Source organism: Erpetoichthys calabaricus, chromosome 3, assembly GCF_900747795.2.
Source record: "Erpetoichthys calabaricus chromosome 3, fErpCal1.3, whole genome shotgun sequence".
In the NCBI taxonomy this organism is placed as follows: domain Eukaryota; kingdom Metazoa; phylum Chordata; class Cladistia; order Polypteriformes; family Polypteridae; genus Erpetoichthys; species Erpetoichthys calabaricus.
In genome coordinates, this window is record NC_041396.2 from 154,344,870 (window position 1) to 154,369,437 (window position 24,568).

Genomic DNA, 24,568 nt, shown 5'->3' on the forward strand with positions numbered 1-24,568 from the left:
GGAATCTGGAACATTTGGTAAATGGAAGTTTTCCAATGTATACCCAAGGAGCATAAGAGCCAATCCTTCCTGTCCAGTTGGAAATAATATGGGGTATGTTAAAGTATCAAGAAGCGGAAAGCAAATGTCTATGCGTTTGAATGTAGGTGTGTTGTTTTTATCAGGACGTAAATGTAGAACAATATCTCTGTGAAATGGAGGCTCACCATCTTTACTTTGAAAGACAATTGCCACTTCATTAACGACGGGCAGATTGTATCGTCTTGGATCTTGTTCTTTGTCCTTTATCAAGACCAAAGCAATTGTAGTTGCTGCTATACCTTCTGCATTTGCTTTTGTATTTGCCTCCTTTTCAACTTCATGTAGCATTTTTATAGACTTAGCTAATGGGTGATTGTTTATGACATGAGTGACGTTTCTCATTATAAGCTCTGTGCATTGTTTGTTTTCAGGAAGGTTCATGCGTTGATAGATCGCCTCATCCGGATCTAGGATGTAGATTTGTGCATATTTGCGTTGTTGATTTGTTTCAGGGTGCACTGTTCCAATGCGATGCAATATTTGTCCACATATGCGAAAGCAGTATGGGCCATTGCCTTTTGGTGGCCTGATATTTACTCCGGTAGATGCAAAAGCAAATGAACTATTGTAGGATCTAATACAGTTCATAAAGTTTTTACTTTCAGGCACATCGTTAGTTAGAAGCTTCTTTAGATATTCAGGATATGAATGTAAAGGAGGCAGTGTAATCTGACCTTTTTGACAACAACGTGTAAATTCATTATTTGTATTGCCAGTTGTTTCTTCTGTGAAGTTAAGTGAATGACAATGATTGCAAATGACATTCATTAATCCCAATGAATTTTCCTCAATAGTGGATTCCTTATTGAAGGCGTTTTCAGCCAATTGTCGTAAGCGTTTAACAGGTGCGTGGCGTTGATGACCGCGACGGGCATGTTTTGCTTTTTGCGGTTGCTTGCCTTTTTGTTGCATGTCCATTATTTGTGACGCGCTATTTTTTTCTTTTTTTTTATTCGCCTCGGCTTTGCGCAAAGTCCGTTTCAGTCTACGCCGTGCATTGTTTGTATCGAGCCTTGTCCGTTTTTGTATGTCGGTCATTTGAGCTTTGCGCTTTTCGCGTCTTGCTTTTTTTTTTTTCTGTCAGTTCATTTGCGCGTTGTTCACGTCTCCGTTCCTTGTAGGGTCTGTGGGGTGGTTTTGTGTTCTTTTTTTTGGTCTTCCATGGGCTTGTTGAATCCCCCTCTTGGTGTGTGTCCCGTCCCGTGCCTGTAGGGTGGCGGGGGTATGGTCGTGCCTTGCTATTGTGCGCTCGTCTGTTCTTTTTTTTGTGGTGTGTTTAGTTTCGTGTGCAATGTGTTTCGTGCTTTCCCCTTGTTTGAGTACTCTTTAATGTTTTTTTTTCCTTATTTTGGTGCTTGTTGAGCCTCATTTTTGTGACTCCTTTCTGTATGTGCTCACTCCTGTTTTCTGTGCTCCTGTCGGACTCTTTTTGCGCCTGCGTCTCTCGCGGACCCTCATCCGCCTTTCTCGGGTCCTCAGCCGACTCTCGCGGACTGTTTGTTACGCCGGCGCAGTACGTCTTTTTGCAGCTACGGCCCATGGCCGGATGTGCCTGCGTCCATCATCCGGTTTAGCATTCTCGGTTAGTAATATGGATATGCCACAAGCTTGGCACACCTATCCTTGGCCAGGGGTGGGACTGAAGCTGTGAATGATAAGAGGAAAGACAGATAACAGAACAACCACTTCAAAAATGATATACAGTAGATTAGTTTATCGAACAGTCATGTTTATTTACAAAACAAAACTATATTAACAAAGTATAATAGAGCATTAGCAAAATTAATTCATTTATATAATATTGTAAAGACCAGTGTAATAAGCAAATACAACTCAGAGGTACTGGAATTTTCTACATTTTACTTCGTTCTGTAACAATTGATGCCCTGTCTTAATACTCCATGAGTTATAGATCACACAATAAAAAAACCTTTCTCTACCAATAAGTTTATCTAATGCCACTCAAGTTCTGTCTTTCTCTATCCCGCAAACACTCCTGAAATTTGTCTTCTGACTCCCTACTCAAAACTTCCTTCTGCCGTACCTTTCTTTTTCTCCAAACTTCTCCTCTCACTCATCTCCTAAGAGGCGTGTCTACCACTTTACAGAACAGAATCTCTTTCTGCTCCCGCACATAATATAATAAATTTTTTTTAAAATTACAGTGCAGAAGAACATTAACATTAATACAGAATAACATTACCATCCGTGGTTTCCATTTTTGACATGTTTTTCAATTTTGTCAGGATCATCTTTTACATCGTTCATTGTTGTTCTTCCTACTCTGTACATTGAAGCAGTACTTGAAGCGCTTTCATTGTTTTGTAAATGTTTAATAATTTACATTTTTTTGTGACAGTTCCAACACCACATGTTATGTTTATTGGCCTTAACAGTGTATATTAAATTAATATAACAAAAGACAAAAGCTACGAAACACTATTAAAACTGAAAGTACGTAACTATCACTGTGATTTCAAAATGCGGCATGACATGTGCTGGGGAGGAACACTACGCTCTAGCACAAGGGACCGTTGTCCATTGTGCAGAGCTCGCAGCATACCGTACAGCAGTAGTAGGACAGTAATTTTATATATATATATATAAATATAATGTATATAGATATAGATATATATATAGAGAGAGATATAGATAGATACACAGTATATAGAACGACCAAGAGACACCTGGAAGGTTTGGGGCATGCCACCCATATATTATTTCCTGGCTGCAAAATCTGTTCAATAGCAAAGACATGTTCACACGATTGAGTCCAAACAGAATTGACTCTCCTCTTAAGATGGTGGCTTTTTAAACCCCTGCAGGGGAAGTGATGTCATCAGGACCTGAATCGGAAGTGATGTCGTTGGCTGCCCTGGATCAGGGCGGGATTTCCCGAAAATGGTCTGCAAGGAATTGAAAGAGAGAATTAGCGCACTTTGCCACCCCCTTGGTCCGGCGTGGAACTACATTTATTCAGGCCCTTTGGTTGTCCCCTAAAGACGTATGTGTGACTATATATATATATATATATATATATATATACAGTGATCCCTCGCTATATCGTGCTTCGCCTTTCGCGGCTTCACTCTATCGCGGATTTTATATGTAAGCATATTTAAATATATATCGCGGATTTTTTGCTGGTTCGCGGATTTCTGAGGAAAATGGGTCTTTTAATTTCTGGTACATGCTTCCTCAGTTGGTTTGCCCAGTTGATTTCATACAAGGGACGCTATTGGCAGATGGCTGAGAAGCTACCCAACTTACTTTCTCTCTCTCTCTCTCTTGCGCTGACGTAGGGGGGTGTGAACAGGGGGGCTGTTCGCACACTTAGACAATACGGACGCTCGTCTAAAAATGCTGAAAGATTATCTTCACGTTGCTACCTTCTGTGTGCAGCTTTTAAGTATGCTGCACAGTGCTTCGCATACTTAAAAGCTCAAAGGGCACGTATTGATTTTTGACTTTGTTTCTCTCTCTCTCTCTCTCTCTCTCTCTCTGTCTCTCTCTCTCTCCCTGCTCCTGACGGAGGGGGTGTGAGCTGCCGCCTTCAACAGCTTTCTTAAAGCCAAACAGCCCTATTGATTTGTTTGCTTTGCTCTCTGTTTCCTTTGAAGAGGAAGATATGTTTGCATTCTTTTAATTGTGAGACAGAACTGTCATCTCTGTCTTGTCATGGAGCACAGTTTAAACTTTTGAAAAAGAGACAAATGTTTGTTTGCAGTGTTTGAATAACGTTCCTGTCTCTCTACAACCTCCTGTGTTTCTGCGCAAATCTGTGACCCAAGCATGACAATATAAAAATAACCATATAAACATATGGTTTCTACTTCACGGATTTTCTTATTTCGCGGGTGGCTCTGGAACGCAACCCCCACGATGGAGGAGGGATTACTGTATATATATATATATATATATATATATATATATATGGGTGGCGCAATGGGTAGCGCTGCTGCCTTGCAGTTAGGAGACCTGGGTTTGCTTCCTGGGTCCTCCCTGTGTGAAGTTTGCATGTTCTCCCCATGTCTGCGTGGGTTTCCTCCGAGTACTCCGGTTTCCTCCCACAATCCAAAGACGTGCAGGTTAGGTGCATTGGCGATTCTAAATTGGCCCTAGTGTGTGCTTGGTGTGTGTGTGTGTGTGTGTGTGTGCGCGCACCCGCCCTGCGGTGGGCTGGCACCCTGCCCTGGGTTTGTTTCCTGCCTTATGCCCTGTGTTGGCTGGGATTGGCTCCAGCAGACCCCCGTGACCCTGTAGTTAGGATGTAGCGGGTTGGATAATGGATGGATGGATATGTATGTGTGTGTATATATATATATGTTGTGGAAAGCATACCCCCGGACACAGACAGACACCAGAATGTCCAAAACACTCCTTTATTTTCCTTTCAGCACCACAATGCCTTCCTCCAACACTTTCTTCTTTCTCTTTCTCTTCTTCTTTTCTTCTTTTCCTTTGACCTCCACTCCCCTCCTCACAAGCTTCATCTCCTTCCTCCCAACTCTGGCTCAGCTTCTGGAGGGAGGCGGTCCCTTTTATACTGACCCGGATGAGCTCCAGGTGCTCCCCCTGACGACACTTCCTGGTGTGGCAGAAGTATCAGGAGAGCCCCAGAAGCACTCTGGGTGTCCCTGGGAATTCCTCCGGTAACACTTCCTGGTGTGGCAGAAGTGCTGCCATCCAGGACTTCACAACCGACTGGGCGCCCCCTGGCGGTGGCCACGTCCTCCGGTAGGGATAAGCGTCCCAGCTCCGGTCCAGTGGCCCATAGGCAGACCCGGGCAGCTGCCCCCTCGTGGCCCAGGGAAGGTATTGTCCATCACGGGGACCATCCAGGCGTGCCGGCTGGGTAGGGTCCCCATCCATCTGGGACACTGCCCCAGCACCAGCTGAAGCCCGTATGGCAAAGTGGCCCGTCCCGCGAGGGCTAGGTGTTTCCCACGGCGGGGTACCGGCATACCATCGTCCACGGTCCGGTCCTGCAAAACAGGATACAAAAGAGGCGGAGACGTCGTCCCGATGCCGCCTCCTGGCGTACGGACAACGTCTCCACAGATGACAAGCCCCATGGCACTTGTAACATCGGCGGACCCCCTGCCTTTCCGGTGCAATCCGGACCTGAAAACAAGACGGGAACGCCCGTGCCTGTGTCTCCTCAGGTAGGTTTGGGGCTGCTCTCCATCGCTGTAAAGAGAGCTCTCTCACCACCTGCAAGCTCTCTGGCCCCCGGTTCCTTCTGTCAGGAGACCCCCCCTTCTTTCTCCGGGGCCTCCCGTTACTCTGGGGTGAACTCTACTGTTCTACTTGACTCCGGTCACTTACATCACGGGTCCCTTCGCTTCCCCTTTCCTTTACGGTGCCGGTAGTAATCACCTGCACTGCATCAATGCTCTGGCTGGAGAATCCCACATTGTACTTACTCCCCCACTCCTTTATGGTCATCAGAGAAGCCTCAGTTTTCTTCTCCAGCCCGTCGAGCACCTCTCGCATCAAGCGCAGGACCTGAAACAGCGACTGTACGGGCTGAAGGGCTTCCTCCAGCTCTCGTACAGCCGCCAGCAAAACCAAAACATCAGCCGGTGAGGAACTTACGGTTTGTTCGGCTCTCCCGTCCGGCTGGGAGCCATGGAGCTCTTGTGCATGCTCTGTTGGGTCTTCGACCGTCCCAGGATTGACGTTCGTTAGTCCCGCCTTCGACCACTCACCGGCAGGTACACAACACACTCCGTCCAATCCTGTGCTTGTCTCTGGGAGGGACTTCCGGTCCTGCAACGCTCTCTCTACCCTATGAGCGGACTCGGTCGGGGAAGAGTCTTCCGGGTAGCTTCCGCCCCGCAGCCCTTCTGCAGTCAGCAGCAGCTCCTCTTCATCTCCCGTCACCGTCTTGCCATCACTCCATGGGTCGGCGTGCTTCGGCCACAGATGCAGATTTGGGCAATCCCCTCCAAACTCTGGCTCATTATTTATTGATTGATTGATTTAATCTATTTTAGACACATGCATTTTATTGTTTTTACGGTTATCCATCTTACTAACTGAAGGTTGTAAACCGGATATGGATGCTGGGCGCTGGGCACATCGAGGCACACGCGCACTGCCGCCTGCCACAGAGCAAAAAAAGAAACGAGAGGATTTGAAGGTTGTATTACAGTACGGAAACCCCAGAGGTTTACTAACCGAAGCTGTGACAACGCGCGCGCCTACAACGCGCTTGCGAAAGGAGGCATGGCTCAAACCAACTGTGACAATGCGCGCGCATACAACGCGCTTGCGAAAGGAGTCGCGGCTCAAACCAAAGAAAACACAGAGATGAGACTACGACCTGTGGACTGCACCTGGGGTAAAGCGTGCACGGCAGGTTGTACAGCCGCCCAGACGCGACCGCCCACACCACCGCATATACCTTCCATGATATGTCTTCACGCAGCGGCTTCCCACCGAGGCGCATATTGCGCTGTGGCGCTCGCCCCACAGTCAGACGCGGCGGCTTCCCAGAATCAGTAGGTGGCCCCCAAACAACACAACCTGTTCAAGCAGTCGGTGTCAGCGAAGGCAACAGACTCACGTCTCCACAAAACGAAACCGCTTTAGTACAGATATGCTTATTGGATTAAATGACATTTCCCCAGACGCACCCGCCCTCCATGATATGTCATCCATCCACATATCGGACGGAACAGAAACTGATTGCCATTCTAGGATTTCCGATTCGCTAGCGAATCGCGGGGTTACTTGTTTTTGAGAATCAGAGGTTGTTTTTTAATTTGAAGAGCTCAAAGCAACTTGAATAGTCAACTTCTTGAATTGTTTCTCCGGTTTCCCTCCAGAAACCTGAATCAAGTGGATTCCAAAATGAATCAATAGATGGATAGTTTTTGTGAGGTTGTAAAAAGAATGTTTTGCACATAAATTATTCAAATCATACCTTATTCACATTTTTTTACACTCGGGTGGTATAGGAAAGAGAAGATTTAATTTGGACAACTAGGTGCAACAAAATAAATGTAGTAAAAAGGCAAAATAATGTAGGAGAGAGGCAAGAATTTTAACTTGGTTAATTATCAGTTTTGCTTTTGGCATTCCCAGTAATTAATTAAGTAATAATTAAGCAATTTGATAAGGTTCCTACTTTATCTTCCTTTACCTTCCTCTGTTGGAGATGGTCTCCAGCCATTAGACTTATATCAAGGTGACTGAAGCACACTCTTTTTAACAAACTACATAATACAATTTATTGGTAAACACAAAGGATTAGAGAAATGTAACTATCTATGTAGAAGAAAGGACACAAAACAATGTTATGTGGAGTGGTTGCAGTTGTTGCTCTGGATTCTTCTTGCATTGGAGTGCACTTTTTCTCCTTTTAATGTGGTGTGCTTTGGTGTGTTGTGCTTTTCTCGGCTTGCTGTTAAACTTTCTGCTTTGTCCTCTGCAATTTCTTAAGTGAAAGAATTACTCTAACACAACAGCTTAGATGCTGATGTTCCCATCTTGAAGTAATGGCTAGTTCTTGGCCGCCTTAGACTTGCTCAGTCGCTGGCAAAGTGTTTGGCTTGGCAAGGTGGATCTCAGCTTTCAGGTTCACAAAGAAAAAAGTTTGTCTGCTTTCAGCTCACTGAAGAGGGAGTGGCTTAAAATTTAAACCTTATTTTCTTTTCAGAAATAACATTTTAAATGTCTTTTTTTCGGATGAAGAATTTCTTTCTCACATTATACTAAGAGAACTTATTTTATATCTTTATCCTGTTTTCTCTCTCCTGATGAGTTTTGTGGGAGGTATTTTCTGCAGATTTGCAATTTCATTTTCAAAGTTTGCACGCATGAATGCTGCAAAAATTAAATTAAACTAAAATAGCCCAGTTTGTGATTTAAATTTCAAAGTGAATGTGCAGAGGTGCTGCAAAAATGAAATAACCCTAAATTACGATTTCATTTTCAAAGTCTACACGCAAGAAAGAAGACTGCAAAAAAATAAAAAATGTAATAACCCAATTTGCCATTTCATTTTCAGTCTGAACAGCAATGTCGCTGCAAAAATGAAAAATAAAACACATTCCACTTTGCATTTTCATTTTCAAGTTCTCAACATGCAAATAAGGTCAATGGGTGGGGCTTTGCAACACGATCTCTCACAATTATTTGTGCTTCATAGCTGTAGAGCCACTTTGATTGGTAGAATACTTCTCACTTCGACTGCGTTTAATTCACATGATTTTGATCTTCACAGGAACACCATCTCACAAAATCTGATTTTCATATATTCATTAATTTTCATTTTCATTTACTTTTTTGCAGAAAATACCTCCCATGGAGTTTCAACAGTTTAAGCATTTACTTAACAAACTGAATTAAACATGAACCTAGTTTTTTTTTTTTTTTTTTTTTTTTTCTCTATACATCAGTCTATTTTATATTATAAAAAATCTTTTTTTTTATAATATAAATACTGTAGTTAGGAACCATTACAAACAATTGACATCTTACAAGGTTAATTAGAGCTAAAGCACTTTTTGATGTATATTAAAGAAATAAGTAAGTAAATTAATAATGTTATTGTGATTTCAAACATTAAAATATGCAGTATATAATGGTTATTCAAAAAGATTTGGTTAGGATTTTAAAATATTGCGTCTCTCTAAATATATGAGGTAAAAACCTAAACTGGTCATATAGGTCACAAATTGTCCAAGAAAGGAGAGGATAAACACTGAGAAATTTTGCACATTTTAAAAATCAGTGTTGCTTTTCTCATATTTACTGATACATTAAGCACTGTTATCTTGCTCTTCTGTATTTTCTCTTGATTTTTAAAGATATTCATTATTATGCATAATTTATTGATGATGAAAACAGTATTTTATTTTCTTCCTATCTTAACTTGAAGGAAGATAGGAAAATCACGCCATATCTTAATGCATTTGTGTGATTTAGTGAAATTTACTGTTTTGAACCAGTATACAATGATTTCTGTGTTTTCCTGAACTTTTTTGTATAAATTCATTAAAGAGTTTTAAATTGTCCAATGTAAAGTGTGTTTCAGTTATTGTGTTCTTTCACTCATTAAATGGAATTTAGTTAAACTCATTTTCTTAGTGTTATTGCTTCACTATATCAGAATGCTATGTTCAAATCCTGTCCCCAGTACTTTCTGTGTATATGCGTTTCCTCTTAGGTTTTTTTTTTCCCCTCTTTTTTTTTTTTTTTTAATTTTGAGTATACTTGCGTCCTCTTAAATATTCAGAATGTGCAGGTTTGGTTGGTTACTTTCAACAATTAGTCTGCTGTGAGTGAACATGGCTATGTTACCTTATAGACTAGCAACCTTGTCTAGGTGTGGTTTCTGTTTTGAATCTCTGCGGCAGGCTTGGAAAGTACATGAAGTAATTATTTCTTTGGTTTTTTGTTATGTAGTATGATGCAAATCAGTAGTGACTATGATGTGTGTGTGAGCATGTGTATATAATTAACATATATATTATTTATGAACTGTATGTATAAGCATAGTTTTGTTCCCTTTTAGTATTCTGATTTTTTTTCCTCATTGCAGATGAAACAGTTGGACCCAGCTATGTTCTGCTTACGACTTAAAAGAATAATGGATGGAAGCATAGATTTTAGTGTACCTGCTTTCAGCGAGTATATTCATGAGCTGGTGAGTTTAAATTAAATGTAAGCTGTGACATTTACTGTATATAGATTGTGAGATTTCAGAAAATCACAGCAAGAAAAATCAGTTGGAAATGGATACAATAGCCCTTACACTGATTATGCAGTTTACCTCATAAACAGTTTCAGTAAAACCTTGATAAAACTGTCTATAGGTTTGGCATTTACTCAAAGTATACAGTCACACATGTATGAAAGATGCTTTTACTGTATATGGACAGAAAGTTGAGTTGTATAAGTTGTTTAGTTTTCTCATAATACAGCTGCTCTTACCTTCAAGCTTATTTCTCTTCATTTTGCAGGCTATTTGTGTGCCACAATAAAATTAAAAAATAACTAGTCATTCAAATTCATCAAGGAAATTTATGTGTACTTCATACTGATGAATACAAATTATGACAACCATCTCACCACTTATTATCTGGGCTTCCGCATGAATTTAACTTTAAAATCCCTGAAGCCTACAAAAATATTCATAATGCCGTGCCACCTTAAATTCCCTCGTACCTTTTCATCAGCACCTTTGTTTTGCAAATGTGTCAATCAGCACTGGGAGCAGTCAGCCTGCTCACCCATCCGCCACTGAGGCAGCTGAAGTCAGATACAAAATTCTCACAGCTGAAGTCTGTATCTGGGAGTTAGGTGTCTGGAATCGTATAGGGTAAGTAGTATATTGTTATTAGGAATGCATGTGTGTTCCGTGTCTATAGTAATCTGTGTAAATGTAGGATGACAGAATATGTGAGGCAAGAAATATTGAACACATAACCAAAACAGAAGCTTTTATCATGTTATAGTATTAATGACAAAATGTTGACACAAACTGCATAGTCTGTGAAGTCCAAATATCAATCAAACACTTTCACAAAAGGTTAAACAAAACAAGTGTGCTTTTATTCAAGAATATAACTTAAGAAAAAGAAATTGTTCAATTTACATGTTACTGTCAATGTGTAAAAACTGAAGCCCAAATATCAGTCAATACAAAGTGCACATATCCACTTGGATGTTGCAGAGGTAAGAACTGCTGTCTCATAATAAAGAAGTTGCAGTTCCAATCCCGGGTCCTCCCTGCAGTTAGCATTTGGAAGAGTGAGCTGCTATTATTATTATTACTATTATAGAATAAAAACATACATTTGATTTGATTCTGTAACAGCTGGTATAAATTTGTTACTTGTAAAAGATATCACTGAAGAGATATAAGCAGACACACAAACACTGGTGAATCATGTCTTCTTGGTATCTTGTTTTCACTTGAATTTTTTTTTATTCGGTTTATTCCTGAAAAAAAGCACACTTGTTTCATTATACCTTAGCGAAAGTGTTTATTTTATATTGCCAATAACCACATGAATGACATCAAATTGGTCTCTGCCTCGCTAACTCTCACTCATGCATGCACACACACAAATCCCATGCATGAAAACGTCATTATTTGAAAACACTATTCCAGACACCTAACTCCCAGAAACAGTCTTCAGCTGTGAGAATTTTGTATTTGACTTCAGTTGCCTTGGTGGGGGACTTCTGTCAGTACTGAATGACACATTTGCAAAACAGATATGCTGAAGAGGAGATGTGAGGGAATTTAAGGTGGCCCGGCATTACGAATATTTTTGTAAGCGTCAGGGATTTCTAGTGTTAAATGACTCCTAAATTTACTTTCTATAATAACAACAACAACATTTATTTCAATAGCATGTTTTCATACCCAAGATGTAGCTTGATCGATATAAAAAAGGAAAAATTAAAATTTGATGAGAATAAGATGCAAAAAAACTAAATCAATACTCACTTACATGCAATAGATATGTAATTAATAGTCCTTTTATACAGAAAAGATTTTTAAGATTCTAAACGTGAGTCTGGTGATAAAGTCAGATGGCCAGAGACGACTTTAAAAAATAAAAAACAAAAAATCTGCAGGGCTTCCGAGGTCAAAAGGTTGCCCATCCCCATTGTTCCTTATTGTTTTTAGGCTTTATCTTCAAGGATTCCACACTGTGGGTCTTGTGGAAAGTTGGGATATCTGCTTTCATTCAGACATATGTAGTATATATGTATGTGTTTATACATGTGTGGAAGTGAACTGGGTACATTATTCCTTAGGGTGAGACCCAGTCACTCTTAGCATTTGGTGCCAGATTGTTAAACCACCTTAGCTTGACACACAAACCTTGTTACTCATTTCTTCCACACCAGTCCTTTTTCTTTACTCTTGAAATGTTATCATCACGCTCAAAGTAGCACTGCACATCAATCTCGCTATTGTCATCTTAGCGCTTTCCTCAAGTATTTTCATATTTGAGTCCATAGTTAGTACATTTTTTCACATGGCCTGCATTAGTGTTTTTCTTAAATTTTTGTGGTGGTCAGTTCCATCCTCACTACCACTGCCAAATCTGAAGGTATGTGTTCAACATGCAGCCTTGACCTTAACAGAAGAACATCCATGCTGTCTTTAAAACAAGTTGATTGCAGATGTCTCAGTTTTAAAGTACACTCACTACTGTACTGTACAGTACTGTATATCGGGATCTATCAGCACTCTCATTTACTTACCTCATGCAACTGAATTTTTGAGAACTTTTTTAGCAGCCTGTTCACTGACGAGTGTTCCCCTTTATAGGTTTTCTGCATACATCAGTTGGAAATGCACACTCCTGTTGTAAACCTATGCTGAACCTTCATACAACCATCACCTTGGCACTTAACTCTGGCTTTCACCCCTATCATGTTAATGAATAGCAACAGACTCGGAATAGATCTAAAATGAAGCCCACTTTCACCTCAGAACCTTCAGTAACCTTCTACTGCAGCCTCCTTCACTGCTGTTCACTGATGCGTTTCCTGTATTTATCTCTAACTAATACACACCAAATTCCCCTTGCTGAGAATGACCTCAGACACATTTTACAACAACAACAACATTTATTTATATAGCACATTTTCATACAAATAATGTAGCTCAAAGTGCTTTACATGATGAAGAAAAGAAAAATAAAAGACAAAGTAAGAATTAAAATAAGACCACTTCAATTAACATAGAGTAAGAGTAAGGTCCGATGGCCAGGGGGGACAGAAAAAACAAAAAAAACTCCAGACAGCTGGAGAGAAAAAAAAAATAAAATCTGTAGGGGTTCCAGACCATGAGACCGCCCAGCCCCCTCTGGGCATTCTACCTAAACTTTACTAGTTTACTAACTCTCATCTGATTTCTTATTCCAATACTGAAAATAGCTTAAAAAGCCTACACACTATTAAATATATATTAGAAAACACTACTGTTTGTCTAATAGAAACTTAGCATAGAAGGTCTAGGAAATGGCCACATGAATATGCTTTGATTCAAATAGGCCATTCAGTCCATCATATCTTGTAATTTTCAATTTACATAATGATTCCAATACAATGCTGAGTAGATATCTGGAAGTCCCTAAAGTGCTACAGTAATTTAGTACAGTTTTCCGTGTGATGAAGTGCTACCAGCCTTCTCTTCAAAATAATCCACATTGCAGGTTATACATTGGACAGTTGGCTTTTCATTTAATCACTTTTCATGAGAATAGCCAGTGCTTTATCTCTTTTTGCACTGTGCTTGTCTTTACTCAATGACATATCAAAGGCATGCAGGTAGTCATTGGACAAAGCATACAGCACTTTTTCAATGAGTGGTAGGGTACCATCAAATTTGTCCACATTTGTATACCTTCTGCTCATAAATGCTTACTGGGTCTTCACACTTTCCTTGGAGTTTGACGCTACTGCAGCTTTGAAATACTAGACTGATTGAAACGTTCTTAATTAATTTTGTATTCTGTGTACCATGAAGGTGTTGCATGTGTTTTTTTTTAATTCATATAACTGAAATGGTCCTTCTGCTGCCACCATCTGTGAAGCATTATAATTCAATGCAATAATATTATACCTCTACACTTTAGAGAAAATAAGTACAATGTGTTTCACTTTCATGAATGGAGTTGCACCTAGAATCTGATCTTCTCCTTATATACTTCATTATCCCTGTTGGTAGAAACCTGTACAGTACATGCTTCTCACAAAGAACCATATGGCTTGTTTTACTTATTTAGGGAATTTTAAATTTTGCAGACATACGATGAAATTGAAGTACTTCCTGTGAGTGTCTACCACATTCTGCTGGAGAAAACTGACACTGATGGTGATTTTGGTAAGTTATTCACAAGTGAAAAATGTTTTTATTATATCTGTAAATGCAGTATGTATAAAATAAAATCACAAGTTTGTTATTCCATTACCAAAATGACTGGTCCGATTGAAGATATTTGTAGATGCGCTCAACCTATAGGTCATAGGCTGCTAAAATGGTTCTGTTTGCCATAGTGAAAAAATATGGAAGCCATGAATTCACAAGATTGTACAATAATGAACACCTGATTAGTATTTTTACGTTAGTTGGCCTTTTCAGTATTGGAAACAGTCCTCCATATTTCCTGTAAATGGCACTGAGTGTATAGAAATTTAAACTGTATATTGGAATCAGTAAACAAAATACCTGTGCATTAATGTGGAAAATGGAGGGCAAATAATTACATTCAATTTAAACCCTCCATAATTACATATATAATGGGAAAGGACTTGAGGTTTAAACCCTTAATTAAAAGGGTTTCATTAAGTGAAAGGAGTAACCGGTGGTAGTATATGGCTTTGGCCAGCCTTCTAGAGTATGGTAGGTTGGTACATAGTTTACTGCATCTCTCAAACATCTTCAAAATACAAAATATAGGCATCGTCTACTCAATGAAGAACTTCTGTGCTAAAATTCTTGTATACGAAGAAAGTATTTTATTCACCCTTTATCATTTTGTAAACCACAGTGAAGCTGTGAAAATTAAAGTGAGACTAACTAGTTTAAAAGGAGTTTTTCAATAAATTTCTTCCCTAATCCACAAGATGAGTGTGCTGAATATGTAGCACATTTCATTTTTAAATTACTTTTTGATTCATTTAAACCCTTACCCCTGATTTATAGTTGGATGGATGGATAGTGCAATTTTGCTTCAACACTGCTGTAGTTATGTAGGATCTTTAACCTGTTCTTAGTTTGCTTAGAACATTTCTGAATATGCAGTATGTATGACCTTGGAAGCTTGAACCATCATTTACCTTTGTAATATGATACTGTACCTACCACAGAACTCAAAGAACAAACCCACAAGCTTAGTACAATCCAGCAGATATTCTGGAGCTAACCATGCAAAGGGAAACAAGTGAACATGCCAGCACAAAATTGAAAGAACCTCATGAAACACTGGCTACTTCATAAGAACTGGGTACACAAGCTTTCAGTATCATAATAAAAAATCATTATTCACTTACACATACAAACTGCAGGTACTTGTTGAATGTTGAACTTCCAGGTAGGCTTCTTTTAAACTCATGACACCCAGGCAGAAATGGGTTTCAGCAGCGTAGCAATTCCGAGAGCTGCCTACATTTTGCTGTGCACATGTAGTCTAATTTGCAAGTTTCATGCAAACTGGATTAGTTGCTCTGATTTTGTTTAGAATGCATTGCCAGAATGGATTTGAACAACCTTTTTCTTTTGCTTTTGTTGCTTTAGGTTTCTCAATTGTGGCAAAAGGAGATGAACTACATAAAAGCCATATCCTTGTCACTGAAGTTCTCCCTGATGGGTTTGCATTCAGTAAAGGTAAGAGCATTTTTTTTCTGTTCGTTATATGAGTACTATATTGTACTGCGCATGAAATCAGTTGCATTTGATAATTGATGTCCAATATGTTCCCCAAAACAGGGGCAATAGGACACATTCCTGAGTATAAGCTGAAATTGCAAAAATGTTTACACAAACAGCATTATCAGTCCAACCAGAGAAGGCAGTGTAGAAAATACTGGCTTTTCTCTCTTCAAGAAGGCTGATGTCATCAAATATTATTCTGTCCTTCTATTCTCAGAAATTGTAAGGTACTGAAACATGCTCTCCGCTTATGGTGCAAGACACTTTGTTTTCAAGAACAAAACCAATGTAATATACAGTATATGTATAATACATGCACATACACATGTACAGTTTTTAAATTACTGAGTAAATGGAAGGTTTTTTTATCAGTAAATTTGTAGAGTGTTTTGAGCATGTAAATGAGAAGTACAACATAGTATACAGACATTTTGCAAATGTATTATTGAAACAATGAGTCTGTTATACTGTATGCTGGCACATTTTTAATATTTTTAGCCATTAAAGCACAATATTATTCAATTAATATATTAAAGTAATTCAGTATATTTCCAAGCAACATAATATGTAAACACCTTTCAAAGACATACTGTGTGTTATACATTCTGTTTACCATTTATTTCTTACCTACCTGAGGTTTCCATTAAAATTGCTTATGTATCGTGTATTGATATACACACCAGAAAGTTTGGGTTTGATATTATACATGCAGTGTTTTCTTACAGATTATGAATTCCATCTTTTATAGTTTACATATCTCCCAATAAAATTCTTCTTTAAATCAACAATAGGGCTTAATTTTCTTAAAGAAATTATTTATATCCACCAACACTATACATTTTTCAAAGGAATTGATGTATACTGTGGCAAATGAAATCCATGATTACTGGCTCATGAGTAAAAGTGACTCTATTCAATATATAATTGCACATCCTATCCTAGCTTTGACAGTAATAAAGCATTTCCTCTAGTTGCTCATAAGCCCCTTGCATCTGCTTGGAAGATTCCCCCCCCCCCCCCCCATTATTTCCTTACAAAACTGCTTTCATCAGCACTAGATCTGTAGGTTGTTTTGCATTGTTACAGGTAATAGGTGGAATTAGGTGAGTGACAGTTTTTAGTTATTTTAATTAACTCTTCTCGTCAAAGAACAGCCTTCAACCAAATGATTTTTGCAAACTTAATATGAATGGTGATGTTATTATTTGGAGCAGATTTTCACTAGTCAGCTTCTTGTGAATGCCATTGCTGTTCAGTGGACGTAAAGTCATTTGAGTGTATACATCAACTACACAAGGAGCTGTCCGGAGACCCTGGATGAGTTTTCTTGTTGCAATATGTAATCATTTTAAAAGTTAATACCCAGGGAGAATCAAGGTGTCCTTAAAGAGTCTACAAGTGGGTACATTTTTGTCCTTCAGTAAACTGATTAAATGCAGCATGTTTAAATTCACTTTATAGACTGATGGGTACTTATAGCACTTTTCTGACATTTTCTAAGTTCTCTTTAGATTAAATCATGTATTACATTGTATTACATTGACATATTGGACGTTTTTCAGAGGGCATCTGAAAAATCTTCCCTGGTGATTGACTAATTTGTTTCATTTTTATGTGCCTGGAGAGGTTGGCAGCAGCTGCACCTTTTCTAGACAAAATGGGCTCTTTTAGCCACTTTTGTGCATGACTCAATAAGCTTGGTACTTTAAAGCCACTTCTTATTCTGATGTTTGAGATTTTACATAGTTGTAGCAGACTGAAGGCTGATGATTCTGTAACTTGCAACAAATCTGGGTTCAATTTACTGCATGCACATAGTATTTCCCAGTTAATATTAAAAGGTTTTGTTTATGGTGCTAGTGCATTAACTAAAGGGCCTCACTCTGGTGTTCGATGATCATGATCATACAACAGTTTTTAAACTTAAAAAAAAAAACTGAGCATAGGTGCAAATGTTTTCTGTACTTCACACAAAGTTTGTGAAGAAATTAAGAAAATAATGGATACCATAACTTATCAAAGTGGTCTTGTGCAAGGAGCAGTGTGAAAAAGAAACTTCTCTGTACATGTGAACTGTAGTGTCATAATTTGCCTATGATGACAAATCAGATTCTTAAAATCTTAGTGATGGAGAAACAGCAAGGTTTAGAGTGTACCAATATTTGTAACCTACAGAACTTCAAAGGAATATTCCACCCAAAATAATAATTTTTAAGGTGTTGCTCACCTTGCATTATTTATAGTGATGGCTGAGGAAAATTTTTAATCTCACACTTGACATATACAATGAGGTTGAATGAAGTCCCAGATTGAACAACAACAGAAATGTCTGGAAAATTATTCCCAGCAATTTCTCATTCATTGGTTGCCATGACACTACACGTGATATCAACATTGCAGAACATAGTCTGAGGAAGGTGTGCAATTTGGGATAAAAAATTACAGATAAACAGGTGAAAGCATTATCTTTTAGAATGTATGCCTTGTATTTGTACATATTCCAGATGTGAGATGTTCAACAACAAGCAGAAGAAAAATTCACCAGTTCAGTTTCACAAACTGCCAGGATCTGTCTGGACTTCATATATAGTCAAAGTAAAAAGTATGTGAACCCTTTAGAATTATCTGGTTTACTGCATGAATTGGTCATAAAAAGTGATCTGATCTTCATCTAAGACACAGGTACTGATATACACAATGAGCTTAAGCCAATGACACACAACAAATTCTACTCTTTCATGTCTTTATTTTACAAACGCATTCAATGTTCACAGTGGTAGTGGAAAAAGTAAGTGAACCTTGGGATTTAATAACTGGTTGACCCTCCTTTGGCAGCAATGACCTCAACCAGGAGCTTCCAGTAACTGCAGATCAGACCTGCACATCGTGCCGGGGGGATTTTAGCCCATTCTTCCCTGCAGAACTGCCTTAACTCTTTCATATTCTTTGGTTGTCTTCTGTGTAGGGCTCTTCAAGTCATTCCACAGCATCTCAATAGGATTGAGATCTGGACTCTGACTGGGCCACTCCAAAAGGCGGAGTTTGTTCTTCTGAAGCCATTGTGCTGTGGATTTGCTGCGATGTTTGGGGTCATTGTCCTGTTGCATTACACAGCCTCTTCTGAGCTTAAGCTTAAGTTGACGGACCGACACCCTCACATTATCCTGGAGAATTTGTTGATAATCTTGTGAATTCATTTTCCCCTCAGTGATGGCAAGCTGTCCACGCCCTGATGCAGCAAAGCAGGCCCAAATCATGATGTTCCCTCCACCATACTTTACTGTAGGGATGATGTTTTGATGTTAATATGCAGTGCCCTTTTTATGCCAAATGAATTTCTGCTTGTTCCTCCCAAATAGTTCAATTTTGGTTTCATCACTCCACAAAATGTTTTCCCAGTACCGTTGTGGAGTGTCCAAGTGCTCTTTCGCAAACTTCAGGCATTCAGCAATGTTCTTTTTTGATAGCAGTGGCTTCCTTCTTGGTATCCTGCCATGGACTCCTTTCTTGTTCAATGTTTTGCATATAGGTTGACTCATGAATAGAGATGTTAGCCAGTTCTAATGACTTCTTCAAGTCCTTCGCAGTCACTCTAGGGTTCTTCTTTACCTCATTGCTGACTTTGTGTTGTGCTCTTGGGGTCATCTTGGCAGGGTGCCCACTTCTAGGCAGAGTAGCCATAATACCAAATTGTCTCCATTTATAGACAACTTGCCTAACAGTAGACTGATGAATATCTAAAATCTTTGAGATGACTTTGTAACCCTTTCCAGCCTTATGTAGTTTAACGATTCTTAATCGTAGCTCTTGAGACAGCTCTTTTGTGTGAGGCATTATTCTCATCTGGATATGTTTCTTGTCAAAAGCTTAAACTCAAACTTTATAGTGTTTATCGATCAAAGTTATTCTAGGCCACACCTCTGAACTCATTTCAATAAATGGACTCCAGGGGCCTCATGCATAACGTCGTGAATAGAATTTGCACTATAACATGACGTAAGCACAAAAGCGGAAACGTGCTTACGCACAAAAAAATCCAGATGCATAAATCTGTGCGAACGCCATTTTCCACGTTCTTCTGCTCCATAAATCCCGGTCAGCATGAAAAGTAATGTGCACGCGCCTTCTGTCCCGCCCCAACTCCTCCCAGAATTATGCCTCTTTGAATATGCAAATCAGTATAAGTAGCCCTTAAGCTCAGCCTTCTGTGAAAAGACAATGGCAAAAGCAAGAGGGAAAATGGAAGAATTTCAGCGAATACCAAGTGGAGGCAAGGAATAACATACTATTTGTTGGTTTAAACAGTGGTATAAACAACAAAAGGAAGTTGATCGAGTGACATAGCGTGTCGGAGAAACTCGAAAGCTCAAGTTCACAAAGTCTCACAGTGCCCGAAATAAAAAAGAAGTTGTCACATATCAAAATTGCCGTGAAAAGGTTAGTCGTAGCCCACCGTCTTGAGTGTCATATGAAAGCTTATTAAGGTACAGAGAAAAAAAAAGGCAAACAGTGGGGAAAAAAGCACGAAATGTCAAATTTAATCTTTTAATTTCCACTTTAATCACGTAGTTTATTTTGTCATTAAAGTAGAACATCATAAACTTCATCCTAAATCGTTTCATTTACTAGTTTCTCAAACCCATCGTAATTAAAGTAGCACGTTAAATGCTTTGTTTTGTATTTGATCTTCTATGTGCTTTATGTGTGTGAATCACTATGTACTTCCGGGCTTTCTCTTCCTCCAGCAGGACACAGAATCCATTACATTCGTGATATTACAGCTCTCTGAATAATTAAAATACTGAGATGTATACGTGATATCATTTTCATGATGATAGGAGTTAAAGCGTATTATTAAACATGGGAACATGGTGGCGCAGTGATTGCTCATGTCTCACGCAATATGCTTTCTGCGCTGTGCGCGACCTTTGATGAAACTTTATTGTAGCAGTACTGTCTCTTTCAAACGTACTAACCCCCAATTCCTGTCCTTACTTTTCTTTCTCCAAATACCCTATCGGCACACAATCAGCTCTGTAATAGACATTAAGCCATCTGTAAGCTTAGAACGCCGATTCTTCAGAACTTTTAAGGAACATTGAAATATCGTTGTAGTACGTGTTTAATTATTCTATCCATCTATCCTTCCAGTGTCGCGCCAGCCACAGCAAGAATACAGAGTGAGATAGGAACAATCTGTGAACGGAGCGCCAGTGGCTCGCTAGCGCTGCGACACTGTGTAGTTAAAGTTTTATCTGTATAATATAATAAACATATTTTGCTGCATTTCATCTTAAAAATGATATCGTCATCATATGTAAATACGCACTTTATAAAGTGGCTCAGGTTGTGCAATATTATAACTGTATTGCAAGTTTACAGTGAGGTAATTGTACTTGTAAGTGCAAACAGTTCTACAAGGAGCACTTGATGGACTGATTAAGTGCGTTTAGAGTTCTTGGGATGAAACTGTTTCTGAACCGCAAGGTACTTTGAAGTGTTTGCTGAGTGAGTGCAGTTCAAATAGGCAGCATGGCTGAGGCAGCGTGTGCTTGATGCTGTATACCGATAATTCTCTTTCCAATCAGCTGCTGTACAGCTGTGATTCACACACAGATACAGTGATATAAATACTCCTAGTGGTGCAGTGAGAGTAATATGGAAAATGATGATCCGATGTGGCAACACATAACGGGAGCAGCTGAAAGATGAAGAAAAAGAAGAAGAAGGTGCAGTGAGAGTAACAATGCTAAAGCAGTTATTGTATTTGGAATAGTTTGACCATTCTGTGAACCATTATATTGTTACGGGTTAATTACAATCAGATGCATTAAACTAATAAACAATATGCGGTTAATTTCAGCGGCACGGTGGTGCAGTGGTAGCGCTGCTGCCTTGCAGTTAGGAGACCCGGGTTCGCTTCCCGGGTCCTCCCTGCATGGAGTTTTTATGTTCTCCCCGTGTCTGCGTGGGTTTCCTCCGGGCGCTCCGGTTTCCTCCCACAGTCCAAAGACATGCAGGTTGGGTAGATTGTCAATTCTAAATTGGCCCTAGTGTGTGCTTGGTGTGTGGGTGTGTTTGTGTGTGTCCTGCGGTGGGTTGGCACACTGCCCAGGATTGGTTCCTGCCTTGTGCCCTGTGTTGGCTGGGATTGGCTCTGGTAGACCCCCATGACCCTGTGTTCGGATTCAGTGGGTTGGAAAATGGATGGTTAATTTCAGTGTATTTATAAAGCCGCGTCAGGGATGTGGATCTAAAAAAGAATGGGTAACCACACAGGAACCGTAGCACTGCTTTGACGCTGGCTGCCGCCAGTCTGCAAAACCAAGCAGAGAACTTGCGTACGACAGGGTATGAGCTACCATGGAAATGTGCGTAGCTTTACGCCAAGTTTAGGTTTTATACATCGTGATTTGAACGTGGAAACGTTCTTACGCAACATTTTTGTGCATACGCACCGTTTATACATGAGGCCCCAGGTATGCTAAATTCTGACTGCAATGAGATTTTTAAAAAGTCATTAGCTTAGGGTTCACTTACTTTTTCCAACCTTTAGTTTCACAGTTTGAAAGATTTATTCAATATGGTCAAAAATTCTCTGAAAATCTGTATATCTTTAGTTATAGGAGACTGTGTTTGTTCATTATTGTGACTGACATGAAGATACGACCATGTTTTATATGGAAATGAAACATAAATATAGATAATTCCTAGGGGATCACATACTTTTTACTTTAACTGTATTTGCTAGACAATCACTGAACTCCCTAGGGAAGGCAGGTCAATTGAAAAGCACAATCTTGTCTGTGTGTGTCTCACTGTCGTACACAAGAGAATTTTCTGCAAATGGTTTATTTAAAATATTTGGGCAAAAGTACACATTTGGGACCTTGTGAGGATATGACTGAATACCTGATATTTCAATTATGTGATTTGAGATGTTTTTAATAAAGTTTTGATATTATTTGCTGCATCCACACTGTATCATAAATTTTGTGATCCATTTTCACCATGTATATGTGAGGTGAACAATTTTCCTAGGCCTTCATTACAAACAGAACAAGGTAAATAACATATACAAAAGTTTTTTTTTGCTTTGCGCACACCCCCACCCACCACAGCCAACTGTCTATGGGGGAGGAGTGAAAGCTTTTGATTTGTCATAAAGTCCGATCTCTGGTTTTAGACGGACCTCGACGTTTTAGGGACCCTGATACTGGAAACATCGATATCTCAATGCTGGATGTGTGTCTTTGGGTTTGTTTGTGTGCGTGTGTGTGTATGTGTGTCACAGTTTCTTGAGGATGGTCTAGAGTTAAAACGGCTGGACAGAAAAATACCAAACTTGAAACTTAAGCCTGTTATGAGATGACAATGTGCTGATTTGTTTTTGAGCCAAGTTGTGCAAGAGAAAGAGGCACTCTAGAGCAGGGGTCCTCAATCACAGTCCTGGAGGGCTGCAGTGGCTGCAGGTTTTTGTTCTAATTTGGTTGCTTAATTAGAAAACAATTCTTGCCAATAATTTAATTTCATGGCTTGTTAGTGCTTTAACTCTGCTATGTCAGGCAATTCTCATTTCCTAGATTTTCGTCCCCTTTCTAAGGATATCATCCAAATGATGTGAAGGCTAAAACAGACGAGTTATTCTCAGTTCTTCACTTTTTTTCTCTTCACATTACTTACACTTATTTAATTAAATCCAGTAGTGCATAATAAATACATACAGGTGTAAATGGTAACAAGCTAAATGGAGAAATGCTGGTCTCTTTTGTTATTTGGATGTTATTGCTAATTAGGAGTAATTAAAAACCAAGAATATAGCTGTTTAAGACTAACATAAGCAATAAGGGTTCAAAATCTTACCGAGCAAGACAACTAAAGTGAAGCAGAAGCTTTACTTGAGTAATAAGTGCTTCTTATTAAGCAATTGGATTGGAGCAAAAACCTGCAGCCACTGGACCGTGATTGAGGACCCTTGCTCTAGAGCAGAGGTGGGCAGATTCAGTCCTGGAGGGCCGCAGTGGTTGCAGGTTTTTGTTCCAATCCAGTTGCTTAATTAAAAACCAACTCTTGTCAATTATTTAATTGCATGGCTTGCTAGTGCTTTAACTCTGCCATGTCAGGTCATTCTCATATCCTAGATTTATTTTCCTTTCTAAGGATATCATCCAAATGATTTGAAGTCTAAAACAGATGAGTAATTCTCAGTGCTTCACTTTTTTCTCTTCACTTTCCTTCCAAGTATTTAATTAAACCAAATAGTGCGTGATAAATACACACAGGTGTAAATGGTAACAAGCTAAATGGAGAAATGCTGGTCTCTTTTGTTATTTGGATGTTATTGCTAATTAGGAGTAATTAAAAACCAAGAATACAGCTGTTTAAGACTAAAATAAGCAATAAGGGTGCAAAATCTTAACGAGCGAGACAACTAAAGTGAAGCAGAAGTGTTACTTGAGCAATAAGTGCTTCTTATTAAGCAACTGGGTTGGAGCAAAAACCTGCAGCCACTGCAGCCCTCCAGGACTGAATCTGCCCACCCCTGCTCTAGAGTAACCCTCAAATAAAATAATTCTGCAATTAATTACAAATTCTTCTTGTCAATTGCTATCTTCATGACCTATTTTATGATCAGAAAGATCAGCATCTTAGCGGTAAATAATTACTAAAATGTTATAGAATAGTTTGAGTAACTTGGTTCCTAGGGCACAAAGCCTGTTGACGTTCACTTTCAAAATTTTTTTTTTTTTCAGTTGAGTATTCATTTAACAAAAGAAATCAACAAAAAATGTCAGGTTTCTGACAGGCTACCAGCTCTAGTATATATTCTGCTAAGTAATTGGATATAGTTTCTTTAGAGCTGCAGCATCTCTGGATATTTTGGCTTACCCTCATCACCTACTAGTTCATTTGTGTTCCTTGGTATTTTTAGGTTGTTCTGTCCTCAAAGTGTCCAAGGATTCCTCTCAACTTGATAAACTTAATAAAGGATTGTTTTCCATATATAACTGTGGTACACATTTGAGTAGAAATTAATAAGTTAAGAATTACAAATCTTGTATTAGATTGCAGTCA

General features: G+C 39.2%; 1 protein-coding gene across 4 annotated transcripts in view; it reads left to right on the forward strand.

The window, feature by feature from the left end:
* tiam2a (TIAM Rac1 associated GEF 2a) overlaps positions 1-24,568 on the forward strand; it is a 324,201-nt gene that overhangs the window by 225,660 nt on the left and 73,973 nt on the right. For all 4 annotated transcript variants that reach the window (XM_051925155.1, XM_051925156.1, XM_028797416.2 and 1 more), the window contains 3 exons: positions 9,635-9,739; positions 13,867-13,945; positions 15,359-15,448. In XM_051925155.1, the coding sequence (XP_051781115.1) occupies positions 9,635-9,739; positions 13,867-13,945; positions 15,359-15,448 (274 nt within the window). The remainder of the gene's footprint in view (positions 1-9,634; positions 9,740-13,866; positions 13,946-15,358; positions 15,449-24,568) is intronic.